At 40.2% G+C, this 15530-nt stretch overlaps 1 protein-coding gene across 1 annotated transcript; it reads left to right on the forward strand.

Moving 5' to 3' along the window:
- Positions 1–7033: 7033 nt before the first annotated feature.
- Positions 7034–9999, forward strand: LOC145450184 (beta-secretase 1-like). The gene has a single exon (XM_080328681.1). It carries the CDS (start codon positions 7296–7298, stop codon positions 8703–8705), a length of 1410 nt encoding a protein of 469 aa, XP_080184807.1. The 5' UTR covers positions 7034–7295; the 3' UTR covers positions 8706–9999.
- Positions 10000–15530: the final 5531 nt, after the last annotated feature.

The raw sequence follows: 15530 nt of genomic DNA on the forward strand, positions 1-15530 counted from the left end.
CCTAGGCTGCTATTCTTAGTTCTTCAGAATGATGTTTTGGATTCAATATGACAGGCCCAATCTACGAGATAACAATTGCGTATCTGTCCAAACTCGTTGACCTTTCCAATTAGGCTTACGCAATCTCTCGAGTTATAGTCATTTCCATTTCTGCAGATAATTAGTCAGGTCTAGTGCGAACATGAACCGTGTTGAATCTTTGTTCCGTACGCCGTTTACGGAGTTACCACACTTCAAGTCACAGCTCACCGGCAGACCTCTCGTGGCACATACGTTAAAATCACTGATGCCGGGAAATTCATGTTACCGTACCATCATTAAGTTACGTGTTTACGTTGGAAAACGCCATTGTGACGTCATCTTGATAAAAAGTCGCTTGCAGCCCTTGCCCCACCACTAGAGATGTACAGGATCAGGATTTTGGATTCTAACAGGTCAGGAATCCGGGTGATTTTTTGGCAACCGGATTGGATCCGGATTCCAAATTTTACTGTTTTGCCGGATCCGGATCAGGACAGGATTCTTATTTTGACGAAAACCTGATCGGAATCACGTCCAACATGTTTAGATTCAGGCAGCGTAAAACTTGTCTTCTCGGAACTAATAAACCATATTTTTTACTTGTAAAAGTCGGATAATATGTATTTTCCGCTTAGGAAATTTCAACGGCAGAATCGTCTTGAGTTGCTCATTCGTCGGATCTTGATATCATTTGGGGTTCTTGCCTAATTCATATTGTCAGAGATTTCAGAATTGATTGCTCGGAATGACGTTGTAACCGCTGACGAAAATACCGTCACAAAGACGAAAAGTGATGTCTGGAGACAGTTCCGACACTTGGTACACAAGCAAGATGGGAAATATGCTGAGTATATGTATTGTGCTGCCAATATCATGTCAAAGTTAAACTGATTAGGAGATTTTGATTAGCTCGAATCCTATATTAAGAGTCTTTTGAGTGACTCATAGTTTAGAGATGGCATCGGCTTACTGAAGTATTGGACAAATGTCAGTACAATTGCCATGTATACAAATCTCAGTATAGACTTGCTGTTGGGGTAATCTGAATCAGTATTCCTGCATCAAGTGCATCCAGTGAAAGGGTGTTCAGTTTGTGTGGGAATACTATTGACAAAAAACGATCCTTCCTCTCAGCTGACGGTTTAGATGCTTTATTTGTGTTGTAAAGTGCTGATGAGGATGTTTTCAAGTGAGGTCAGGCTGATTGTGCCATCATTTCTTTGTTTTCAGTCTGCATCTTAACGATTACCATGTTGCAGCTCTTGAATACAATTTGAGTTATAGATTGTCTGTTTGCAGTATGTAAACTAACATTATTTTGTAAGTTCATCCAGCCTTCAGCTTCTGGTGATGTTTTCTTTTTCAGAAATCACATATGGTAATATAATATTTACCGCTACTCATAGTAACATGGATCGTGAAGCAATTTTTGAAACAGGATTATTTTTGGACTCGGATACTGAAATATGCGATTGCAACAGGATCAGGATTGGATCAGGATTATGATATCATGAAACAGGATTGGATCAGGATCCTAAAAAACCATGATCCGTACATCTCTACCCACCACCCGATATTGTCACGAGCCGCCACTGAGTAACACTGGTATCCTCGACTTCCCCGCTTGGCGCTCATGCATTACTGAGATAGCATGGAAGGGTGTGTCTGTGCAACTGTGCAAGGTTTAGAAAGCTGTGCAAGGCTATATTTGCATCTTCCTTGTCCAGCGGCATATGCACATCATGCACTCATGGTATGCATATTGGCATATTGCATATATACATATCGTGTGCATGTCGGTGTATATATACATATGCATATATGCCTCAAAACAAAAATACAAAAGTAAACTATACGTCCTGTCCAGAGGTGGTCGGTAACGAAGTACTTCTACTTCTAAATCTAACCCGGGTGTAAATGAATAATAATCGCCGAGTTATATTTTCATCTGAACAAGACACACACAATGCGACAAGACACAATGCGATGTAATGAACAGATAGGAGGATGCCGAACGACGCGCAGTTGCGGTCTTTCAAGACTAACATCCACCTCGGCTTAGAGTGATCGATGTAACAGTTCTTTTCGGTGTTGATTTAGAAGTCACGGCCCTTTTCAGTTCTTACCGTTCCTTGTGTGTACATTCTTTTAAAAGAGCGTAAGAACAGCGCGACGGCGGGGGAAGAGAAGCCCAGATAAACTTCCGACGGGAGTCGAACAGGGACCGCCTGATTATAGTAGGAGCTTATCGTCCCCACCACACTCCTCCGTTAAAGAAGTACTAACCTGTCTCAAATCATTTCGGTGGCACTTTTGGGTACGTAATTTATACCGGTTTCAAACGCACCATTTCATATGAAAATATGTGGGGAAGATAGCGTAGTGGTGAGCGTCGGCGCCATCCAAGAAGGCGGTCCGGTTTCGATTCCCGCCGTCGGAGGTTATTCTGGGCTCCTCGTCTCCCGTGTCGCTGTTCTTACGACGACAAAAAAGCCTCCCAAAAACAGACCCGATAAAAAAAGCAAGAAATAGACTCTAAGAAGGTCCGACGAAGAAAGAATAACATCGAAGAAGACTGTCAAATTGGGCACTAGGTCGAGGTGGATGCCAGTTCAAGAGACCCCAACTGAACTGGACGTTCGGCATCATCATCATCATCAGTGGTTTATTACCAATTTTCATCAGTTCAATACACCACAAAAATGCGATACTATGAAAAGATTAAAAGGTGTCGAAGCGACTTGGAGTAGTCTATGGAATCCCCCTATCATCTGTTCATTGCATAGCATTGTGTGTCTTGTAGCCTATATCGCATTATACTTTGTGTGTGTGTCTTGGGCAGATGAAAATATAATCTGACGATTGATTGATTGATTGATTGATTGATTGATATATCCCTGGAGTTAGTTATGTGTTACGTGGATCACCTTTCTACGCCTTCTTTCGGTGGTAATTGGTTTTCGGATTTGAGTTGTGCAGCACCCAAAATTTTGCCTAAAATCAGTTCAAAAACCAGGGTTGCAATGACTCGAATCGCAATTTTTAGTTGACTCGATGTGACTCGAGTCATTTTCTTAAAGATGGAAAATGACTCGAGAGTCAATTTGTGTATTGACTTGATTATAATCAATAATCATCAGATTATATTTTCATCTGAACAAGACACGCACAATGTAGACGACAATGCGATAAGACACGACTTGTAATCAAGTCGTTGCGCACGACTCGACCAAGTCATATGACTTGATACATTCTATATGACTTGTTCAAGTCTCGTATATCAGGATCAATAATCGAAAAATAGGCACAAAAACTGTAAAAACTCTGACAGAGAGAGAATGGTTCAGGACGTCACTTTGTGATACCTCCTTTCCATGTGCATCAGGCGCTCCAGTCGGTAAACTTATCTCAAAGTCACTCAACTATTGAGTTGAGTGACTTTGACTTATCTATAGTAAACTTCGACTATAGATAAGAAAAATAACCTTGGTAGGTTAGTTATTATTCAGGTGATGACAGAAAAACAAGGGCGGGGATTATAGTTGCCGTATCCATGATTCTTGATCTATAGTGGAGCAGATTAGGGGTTCATATTACGAAATTAGGGATGCTAAACATGTAGGGTCTAGTCTACTTTCTTATCCACACCTTATTTTCTAAACATACCATTTGAAGGAACTTACGTCGGTGTTCAGGTGTCGGTTGACAGACTTGACACTCATTGACAGCTGTGATAGACAAGACGGCAATCTGCATCATATAGCTCTGTGGTTGAAGAACGATATTATTATAATTCTGCACTGTATTGTATTTACTCATGATGATATATATACATTTACTCAATTTCTGTACAGAGCCCACTCCACCTGTGCAGGCTGTGCAGTATTTTGTGCTATACCCCGAAAACGTTGTTGAGATTAATCGAATTCGAAGAGGTTAGCGCATAGATTATAATTCAGACATTAAATTGACCACCAATTCCACCAATTGCCATCTAGGCGGGCTTGGCCTATAACAGGGGTCACCAACACGTGGCCCGCGAGGTCATTTTTTGCGGCCCGCGACTTGATTTGAGATTTCAGAAGAAAGCTAAGAAAACATTTTGAAATGCAGAAATTGACGTTCAATGGCCCAAACACTCCCAAGACCAAGACGCTTAGAAAACGGCTTAGGGCAGTGACTCGGAAACCCCCCTTGTGGGGGCGCGAAAGTATCTGAAGGGGTCGTGAAGCTGCGGTCAACTGAAAAATTTTTCGCGCTCTGCGCGATTTATCTTGGGTTTGTGGTTACAGTTATTGCTCTACTGTATATAATCCGGAATTCATATTATAGAAATCTCTCATTAACATTCATAACCTTTCGTGCCACTAAACTATCTGTTGGGATTGTTAGTATTATGGATGCATTTTGTGATATGACGATAAGGGGCATGAAATTTTTCAGTATCATAAAGGGGGCATGTCTAAACAGGTTTAAGAACCACTGGCTTAGGGCTTCACCACACCAAGCTCTACATGGAGATGGTCTTTCAACTAGTAAAGTATCTCGCTAGCCCCCAAAAGCGTTTCCAGGAATCTTGCACAGCTCAGAGTTTAAAATAAAATGAAATTGATGACAGTGATCCTTTGTTGTATTTTTATTCCTTTGATAAAATACTACTTCTTTTGTGGTCATTATATACCCTTTGCATATGTTCGGTAGCACAGCGTTGTACTGACGTAGAGTTTAAAACGTGGTTGCCTACTTTATACCGATAGTAAATTCATGCGGCCCGCGGCCGCTTGGAAATTTGAAAAGTGGCCCGCAACCCGTTTTGAGTTGGCGACCCCTGGCCTATAGCATATGCTATCCTTCAAAGCAATGTTCCCTCTAATTTTTGACAAGCTGGCGCACACTTACCTACTCACTGCACAGACCCTTAGACAACAGTGCGTTATGACTAAAAAAAAGGTCATCACTTCGGATTTTTTGTGCGTAACTTAGATTTTCTGTGCACAGAAACCGTGTCTAGTGTCAGCACTGCGCATTTGCACACGTGCACGGCTTAGAGGAAACATTGCTTCAAAGTTATGTTTGATTGAATATAATTGGTGATCTCACTTCATTCAGCAACCTCATAACCTATTCATTTGCAAAAAGTGTCCTTCAGAATTTCTTCTTGCAACAGATTGTGACTACAACTTGACTCCCAAAATCGAAGGAAATTATGAATGAAACATTCCAATTCTGAATGTCATGAAATAAACAGATTTAAAATATCTTATGCAACACCTTGAATGGTATCGGTAGCAATTGGAAATGTTGAAATTTGGCATAGATACAGGGCCCTGTGGATATAAAGCTGTATCAGCTAGGTATCAGCTGTATATCACCCTGTGGATATAAAGCTGTATCAGCTGTAACACCCTGTGGATATAACGCTGTATCAGCTGTATCACTCTACCTGTATGGAATCGGTGTCTTGTGTTCAAAAAATTCTCGATTTTTTTATTAATATTTTTTTAATTACTTCAACTTTGAGAATCATCGCTGCTCCCATGTTATATAAGACAAACCGTACCGAGATTCACCCAGGTATCACTCTGCAATATGTATCACGTCTATACTATGTCTGAGATGCGCGAAATAGTCTAGTAGGCTATCACTCAAGTATCAACCATGTCACTCAGGTATGAACTGTATCACTCAATTATCAGCTTTATCATCCAGGTTTCCCTCTGCATAAAAAGTATCACGCCAAGACTACATCTGGGATGCAATATAGTCAGGTATCGGAACACAATGGTATCGTCCCCTACAGTGATTATGCAAACACGCAATGTCAGACGTAAACTAGATCATCATCATCATTGGTTTATTAGCATTATCAGGAAACATTATAGCCAGGGCCGTTACACCACTTCGTCAGCCCCCCCCCCAAAAAAAAACGTTGGTCTTGGGCCCCCTATAGGATGATAAACCGCCCCCCTCAGGCTAGACGCTGTTTATCGCTACATATCATCTACATTGGGTGTCAATTTAGTGAGTCAGCTCTTCTCGCCTAAACGCGCAAAGCAAGAGAAATTTCTATATTTCATGATTGAGTCGGTCAATATATGATCGGGAATTGCATATAGATTGCTATCAATTTTTTTCCTCTCTCTGCTCACGTAATCTGATTTAGGCTACCGACCGGTAGAGCTGAGTGAGGTGTGTTTGAAACGGTAGGACCCCTGGAATAACAATTAATAACACATCTCCGGGTGCATACCCGTTGGCAGGAACGAAACAGCACTTCGTCAGGCTCCGCAAAAAACCTTGAGTCTTGGGCTCCTATAGGGTGATAGACCGTCCCCCATCATGTTGTTCGCTTTTGCCATGAAATTATTGTTGTACTGTTTAGTGAGGCAGCGTGAAGCGCGAAAATTTTCGATAATTCATGCCACAGCTGATATAGTGATACAGTGCGATACAACTGATTCAGCTGTATCACACACAGCTTTATATCCACAGGGTGATACAGCTGATACAGCTTTATATCCACGGGGTGATACAGCTGATACAGCTGATACTGCCGATACTGCCGATACAGCTTTATATCCACAGGGCCTAGATAAAGTGCGAGTACAGTATACACTAAATAAAAATAGAAGCAATTTAAAGGTAGAGGCATATGTCAGTATGATCGTACGAGGTATAGCAAGAGGCACGATCAATGTGTTAAAAATGTGATACCGAATTTCAATCACTGGCTAGTGTTGTTTCAGTTGAACCTGCTCCAATTCGAGTATTGATTGTTGATAGTATTGAGTAGGATACCATAATGATATCTATCTACCCTGCATCCAATAATTTATTTGAGAAGAATTGCTGTTTCATTACTCCTGAAATCAAAGTTTTTGGTATTATTTAGCTTGTGATAGTATTTCGGCTATTAAAGTAATGACCGTAACTAGTTAACAGTAACTTTTCAATATTCGTTATATACAGAATGAGGTTATATCCTTTGATTAAGAGAAAGTATTGAAGGTTATGATAGTTTTTATCTCAACAACATATGTAGACTAGGTTTCTGCGTCAATTTTGAAAATGATTTCAGCTCTCATGTACCACTATTGTGAATGGTATGAATCAGTTATCACTCATCAAACCTACAGCGCATGAGTTTGATTTCCTTTTCTAAGAATTGCTCTAGTTATAATCACCAGGATTTAATGACTTCCTTGTGTAATCCATAAGTGTCTATATGTGACAAGGGCTACATTACTATGTGAGATTTGTGGATACATTTGGCAATGCAAAATCATAAAGTAATGATTTTGTGGGTGATTTTGTTCACTCTACAATCATGTTTGGGCGATCGTGCAAAAAGAAGCGCTGGCACGGATCCTATAGAATACAACATACATGGGATTATTGAGAAAGGATATTACATCGACGTGTTAATCGGAACGCCACCTCAGCATTTGAATATTTTGATTGATACTGGTAGCAGCAATTTCGCCGTCGCAAGCATGAGCAATCCGTTACTCAGCAAGTATTTCATCGCTGCCGACTCCACATCTTTACAAAAGACTGATGTTGCAAACGTTGATATTCGGTACACGGAAGGATTTTGGAAAGGAGACCTCGTTTCAGATATCGTTTCGATACCAACTGCTAATTTCAGCATTGGGCAGCGAGTCAATTTTGTCGAAATCACAGATTCCGAGAAATTTTTCATCAATGAGTCTGGCTGGCAAGGCATACTAGGGATGGCCTATGATGATATAATACGCCCACCGAATTCCGATATCAAGTCCTTTTCGAGCACAGTCCTTGGGAATTCGATAATGGATAATATTTTCTCTCTCAAATTATGCAAGGCGGACGTCGAGAACTTTCGCAATGAAGTATCCGGCAAATTTATTTTGGGCGGATTCGACCAGTCCCTGGACCGTATTTACTGGACTCCTATCGTCAAAGAATGGTACTATGATGTTTGTGTGTTGGGGTTAAAGGTCGGGCAGCACAATCTGTCCGTTGCTTGCAGCGAATTTAACAATGACAAAAGCATCGTTGATAGCGGTACGACGAATCTGAGATTTCCCACTGCCATATTTAATGACATCGTTAAATACTCGACCTTGCACATTAACAAGGAAGATCCGTCCTTGACTATTTCAGACAAATTCTGGAACGGGAAAGATGATCTATGTTGGGAAATGTCACAGAATCCGTATGGCGTGTTTCCGATTATCACTGTATATTTGCCGTCCGAGGAGTTGAATCACACCATATCGCTCTTCGTTCATCCGATACATTACATATTGTACACCGGAAACACCACGCAAAATTTGAAATCGATGGCTTGTTACAAATTTGGGATCAGCCCTTCAGACACTGGGACTGTACTTGGTGCGGTTTTAATGGAACAGTACAATGTGATTTTCGACCGCGCTAATAAGAGAATTGGTTTCTCTACATCGGACTGTTCGCTGACATCTGGCATTGAATACCTTCAAGGCTATGTCAATTCAACCGATTGCGCTTATATCAAAGACAGCAGTCTTACTACAATGCAAATAGTTGCGTATGTAATGTTGGGTCTTGTTGTGTTGTGCATGATTCCCGTATTGATGTTAGGATGCGCTTGGCTGTCAAGCCAGAAAACTAGCCGCTCGTCAGATGCCTCAAATCTGTTAAGCTCTTCTGCTTCAGACTGATTGTCTTGCCGTTTAAAAATGTAGCTTACTTCAAACACGTTTTAGAAGGGTGATGTTTGACACGGAATGATATTGCACTTTTTTCATTGACACGTCGACTCACGACAAAATCTTTCATCGTCAATTACCTTCAAGTCATGGATATGCACTTATACAGGGAGTAATATATACTACACATCAATATGAAACAGACCTTCGGATATCGCAACGTGTGACCAAACGATGCCTGTTATAGTAGTATTTCTGAAAAATAATCTGCCATTTTATCTGTCGCTCGTAATCTGTAGCAAAGCCAATTGGTCTAAAAAGTATACCTATAGGGCTATATTCCTACATGCAGTTGTGCAATCTTTTACTTCCATTATCATGTCTTATGTTCATAGTTTTAATGCACTTGTACACATAGCAGAGTACACACGGTATTTGAGTAATAAGTGTATGGTACCGTAACTATTAGTGTTATGTGTTCGAAATTCTCTCTGCTGCAATTTGCAAAACAACATTGGCAGCAAATAAATGTTTACCGGTACTATGGGAGTGATCAAATGGTCCAGTCTTTGCAAAAAAGCTCCTGGCCAAAACTTGGTAGCTAAAGTTATCTGTAACATTTCCACAGATTTCATTTGACAATGTTGAAGTTCAAGAATGGGGATTCATTCAAAAGGGAGCGCACCCAAACTCTTGTCAATGTGGTTGGTTTTCGGAAAACACGGGTTACTGCATCTGCATTATAATGGATTTCCCCGAAATTCTAATGATTTTATCTGTTTTTTTTAATAACATTCAATATTCTCATACTGAAGCTCTGTGATGTGCAAATTGTGAAAGCTTTGTTATGTGCAAATTGTGCATGTATGCTACTTTTTTGTGATGAAAGCATAACCTTTTATCTTCCTCGTCTGGGGGTGTGTAGTCAGTAGTACCAGAGAAAAGTTGTAGTTTCAATTTATTGAAGTATTGAGACGGGAGTCGGCGTTTCCAATTTTGGGATCAGCTTCACCAAGGTCCTATAGATTATCCAATATCCGCTACCAAAAATTGTGTTTGCGTGTTCTGTAATGTTTTTGCCATTTGTTTATATGTATTTCGGTTGGATCTCTCAGTTGCAGTTTTAAAATTACATTCGAGTCAGGAGCGTAGTCTCAAAAGAAATTTTGAGTCCATCGCGCCTGCCCAAGAGATATTGCAATGCCTTGCTCTACCCTTGTGTGTCCCAAACATCACTGCATTTTCTATTGTAGTAGCTGCAGGGAATGACTGCTACTTTTTCTGGAATAAATTTGTTTAGACTGAAGTGTTCATTTTTCAAGTCGTTCAAATTTCTTAACAGATCTCAAGAAGGATGGTGTCCAAAGTTCAAACAGCATTGACTTCTTCATAATGATATCTGATTTCACGTTATGACCTCAATGTAATTGATGCATATAGTCTAAATTAGTGTTGGGCTACACAACGAAATTTACTTGATGTTTTCCGTGGTCGATGGGTTTCGGTTTACTTTAGCAGCTGACGAAGCTGAATGGCTAGGGTGGAGTGAAAACGACTTCTTTTTTCAAATCAAAAAAAGGGCTTCCTCAATCCTGACAAATGACCTAAAACTTCAATAAAAAGTGACTTCAGGGTGTTGCCCCCATTTTCCAGCCGGCAACCCCCCAAATTCTGCGCGTTGGGGTAAAATGGCCCATCTCGGCAACCGCTGGTCGTAGAGTCATGATATATAGCTCAAGATATGTGGAAGCATCATGTTTCTGTCTGTCTTCAGAAGAAAGTTTTCTCTATTGTGAACACAAAATGAGTTAAACCCAAAAAACAATATATACGCACATTTTTGTTGAAATTCAGCATTTATTCTGACGAATTGTGATCTGTCATTAGTTTTTTTTTTAAGAAAAGTAACACACTGACAATACCGAATATTGGGCCCATATTACAAATATATTCACAACACAGTCCTTTTAAAATCGGTTCAAAACATCATAATGAAACACTCACATTTAACAACTTATTGAAAATGCATTCTTTTGTCAAGAGGCCATCTCGTCTTTGAAATCCCGAAACTTGTGCTGATGCTTCTGTTACGAGCTTTACATGTCGTTCCACTGTTTGATTGTGGCATGGATGAAACAAAATCAGAGGCTTCTCGCGGCATTCTTCCAACTCTGCATCAGTTAAGTGCTCAATCGCTGGAGGAAGTTGTTGATATAAGGTTCAATATCAACCAACTCGTGGTATGCCTTTGCTTCCAAGTTCAACTTTGCGACACAGAATATAAACGAACAGGACCGCAGTTCAATTGGTTGGAACTGCTATGACTCTCAATGTCCAGAAGTGAATTTTATTCAGCGGCATGTTTTCGAATCGCCAGCACCTTGGTCACACCCAATTGGGAAAAAACTACGTGGAAGTGTATCTTGTTGGCCAGTTACTCAATTCAAAAAGCTCTCGCCACCACTTATGGCCTTTCCAAAGCTCCCATCGGAAATTGTTAGTGACTTAAGTAAGGACCAGTTATATGCTTATAAATGTGCTGGGCAATTATTCAAGGAAATGCTGATGATGATCTGGCTTACTTGGAGGTTGGACCACCAGTTGCGCATTCAAGTTTGCTAACTTTAGGATGCAGTGCAGAGTTTTACGGTATTATGTAACAGTTGATGAACCGCCTTTGAACCTGGAGATTCTGGTTCGTTTTTGCCTTGAAGTAGGCCTATATTTTCCGACTTGGTTTTAGATCAAGGGAAACAAACATATAACACATGGACCCAGAAACATCTTCAACTTAATTCAACAGGTTTTGAATTTCTCTGACCGAAACGTTCGAAAAATTGCTTTGAATGTGGTGATAAGAAACGGTTATTCCGTACACCCCGAAAATATTATGATTGCAATGCTGGTAGATGATAATGAAGACATACGAAATAAGGGTGTGACCAAGGTGCTTGCGTTTCGAAAACATGCCGCTGAATAAAATTCACCTGTGGACATTGAAAGTCATAGCAGTTCCAACCAATTGAACTGGGGTCCTATTCGTTTATTCTGTGTCCCAAAGCCAAGGCATACCACGAGTTGGTTGATATTGAACCTTATCAACAACTTCCTCCAGCGATTGAGCACTTAACTGATGCAGAGTTGGAAGAATGCCGCGAGAAGCCTCTGATTTTGTTTCATCCATGCCACAATCAAACAGTGGAACGACATGTAAAGCTCGTAACAGAAGCATCAGCACAAGTTTCGGGATTTGAAAGACGAGATGGCCTCTCAATTGCCAAAAAATTAGGTCTCGTAAACTGATGAAAAAATTTGACACAAAAATGCATTTTCAATAAGCCGTTAAATGTGGGTGTTTCATTATGATGTTTTGAACCGATTTTAAAAGGACTGTGTTGTGAATATATTTGTATTATGGGCCCAATATTCGGTATTGTCAGTGTGTTACTTTTAGTTTCAAAAAAACTGATGACAGATCACAATTCGTCAGAATAAATGCTGAATTTCAACAAAAATGTGCGTATATATTGTTTTTTGGCTATAACTCATTTTGTGTTCACAATAGACAAAACTTTCCTCTGAAGACAGAGAGAAACATGATGCTTCCGCAGATTTTCAGCTATATATCATGACTCTACGACCAGCGGTTGCCGAGATGGGCCATTTTACCCCCCACGCGCAGAAATTGGGGGGTTGCCGGCTGGAAAATGGGGGCAACACCCTGAAGTCACTTATTATTGAAGTTTTAGGTCATTTGTCAGGATTGAGGAAGCCCTTTTTTCGATTTGAAAAAAAAAGTCATTTTCACTCCACCCTACTGAATACCGATATCGAAATTGAAAATTTTGAAGTAACTAGATAGTAGCTTTAGAAGAAACTTGATTTAGAATACTATTGCAGTAACATTCTACTTTAATTGCAAAGAAAAGTTGCAGTTTTCCAAGCATCTCATAATTGCTTGAAGTGGGAATGGTCGAAAGTCATAATCACTCAAGTATTTGACCGACAGGATGGCGTAATGGTGAAGCGGCCGGCTTCTTGATCAGTAGGACGTGGGTTCGATCCCCGGCCGGGTCAGACCGAAGACCTGATTAGTAACACTGGTATCCATGACTTCCCTGCTTGGCGCTCATGCATTTACTGGGATAGCATGAACGGGTGCTGGTGCATGACTTAGAAAGCCGTAAAGGCTATATCTGCACTTCCTTGTCCAGCGGCATATGCACTCATGGTATGGATATGCACAGATCGCGTGTATGTGTATCATGAGTCGGTGTATATGCCTAAAAAAACATCAAGGACAAAAATAAACTATGTCCTTTCCTCCTGCAAGTACACAAAGTAGATGTTTTTTTATTGACCAAGTGAAGGTTACGATTTTCTAAACGTTTGGAAAACTACCTGAAGCAGAAATTTAAAACATCAGATATTACAGAAGTATATTCTCCAACCGTGATGTAGCAGCTGCGTAATCGACTTGTTGCTATGATTAATTCACTCACAAAATCGATGGAAATTGATCCACCCACGACCTTCTACTTGACTTTTAAGGATAATAGCCTACGTAAAAAAGCAAACGGGGCTATCGGCTTATAACGGTATGGAGTAGAAATGGAAGTAGTCTAGAAAGTAAATCAATTGATAACTCCAATCGAAAAGAATGAAAAACTAGAAGTAGGCTACTTCATTACTTTTAGTTCAGTTTAATAAGAATTCTCATCAATTCAAAACAGCACTTGACAAAATAGGAAGGTGCCGAAACGACTTATACACCCATCATGGTTTCTGAAGATGATCAGCTTGCACATTAACCATGTTATTCCTCATTTTTTCAACTTCATGATAGAAAACGTACGGTGTCTATCCTAGGGACCGGGAGGAAGTTGGCCATCCAAAAAAAATTTTAGAACTACTATGTACAACAACGCAGGTATCGGATGTATCACCAGGATCACTCTTCCAGCCATGGCGTGTGGCAGCAATCGGCCACATATGATGTTTCGACGTTGGCCGCGTTGAAATACGAATTAAAGTAATTTCAAATCAATCAGCATACAAATTACCGACTGATGTCATCGCATCACGTCATTTGTGAAACAACTAACAACGAATATAAGCTCGACTGGCACCTGAACAGAGCTATCTCGCGAAGCACTATCGCCGTCGCGAAATCTTCACAGCTGCTTGTTGTCGCTCTGCTGCAAACAAAATATCGCAAAATGCATTTCTAGCCAATAAAATCTGGATTTGACAAAACAAACAGTGTTCCGACACGTGAAACGCCGTACCTCAAAATCTTGATGTCTCTTTTACGATCAAACAGATGTTTTAGAAAGTAATAGGACAGTTCTATATGTTGCTAAACTATAAAGAAGTGTGTGCAACTCATCTTGAAGAAATCTCAAAACTATACGATACGCTCAACTATACAGTCAAGAATATTAAAAGCTATTCATGAAAAATATTCAAAATTTTTCAATCTATTCACTGTGTCAAGGAATGGCTTTCAAATACGTATAGCCTATAGTTAAGCCTAGCATCACACCAATTTTCAGAGATATCCAAGTGGCGCAAGGTGTCCAACGGGCCCGATAGTTCGGCTACACAGTCATTAAAATTCAAATTTATTCACGAAAAATATTTGAAAATTTTCAAACTATAACCTGTGTCAAGGAATGGGTTTCAAATACGTATAGCTTACAGTTAAGCCTAGCATCACACCAATTTTTAGCGATATCCAAGTGGCGCAAGGTGTCCAACAGGCCCGATACGCTCGGCTGCACAAGTGCACAGTTATTGAAATTCAAATTTATTCACAAAAAATATTCGAAAATTTTCAAACTATAACCTTTGTCAAGGAATGGGTTTCAAATACGTATAGCATACAGTTAAGCCTAGCATCACACCATTTTCAGAGATATCCAAGTGGCGCAAGGTGTCCAACGGGCCCGATACGTTCGACTGCTCAGCGATAAAAATTCAAATTTATTCGCCAAAAATATTCGAAATTTTTCAAACTATAACCTGTGTCAAGGAATGGGTTTCAAATACGTATAGCCTTTAGTTAAGCCTAGCATCACACCAATTTTTAGAGATATCCAAGTGGCGCAAGGTGTCCAACGGGCCCGATACGCTCGGCTGCACAGTCATTGAAATTCAAATTTATTCACGAAAAGTATTCGAAAATTTTCAAACTATAACCTGTGTCAAGGAATGGCTTTCAAATACGTATAGCCTACAGTTAAGCCTAGCATCACGCCAATTTTTGGCGATATCCAAGTGGCGCAAGGTGTCCTACGGGCCCGATACGCTCGGCTGCACAAGTGCACAGTCATTGAAATTCAAATTTATTCACGAAAAGTATTTGAAAATTTTGAAACTATAACCTGTGTCAAGGAATGGCTTTCAAATACGTATAGCCTACAGTTAAGCCTAGCATCACGCCAATTTTTGGCGATATCCAAGTGGCGCAAGGTGTCCAACGGGCCCGATATGCTCGGATGCACAAGTGCACAGTCATTGAAATTCAAATTTATTCACGAAAAGTATTCGAAAATTTTCAAACTATAACCTGTGTCAAGGAATGGCTTTCGAATACGCATAGCCTACAGTTAAGCCTAGCATCACACCAATTTTTAGCGATATCCAAGTGGCGCAAGCTGTCCAACGGGCCCGATACGCCTGACTGCTCAGTGATGAAAATTCAAATTTATTCACGAAAAATATTCGAAGTCAGATCATGATCATGATCATGATCATGATCATGATCAGAGATGAGCATGGATTAGGATTAGGTTTTGAAAAAACAGGATTTGTGAAATTTTGTCGGATTTGGAT

This window comes from Botryllus schlosseri, chromosome 11, assembly GCF_051294905.1.
Source record: "Botryllus schlosseri isolate E-star chromosome 11, Bs_hap1, whole genome shotgun sequence".
NCBI classification, from domain to species: domain Eukaryota; kingdom Metazoa; phylum Chordata; class Ascidiacea; order Stolidobranchia; family Styelidae; genus Botryllus; species Botryllus schlosseri.

Excerpts from the sequence above, each read along its gene's own strand:
- LOC145450184 (XM_080328681.1), top strand. The coding sequence starts at position 7,296 with ATGCAAAATCATAAAGTAATGATTTTGTGGGTGATTTTGTTCACTCTA.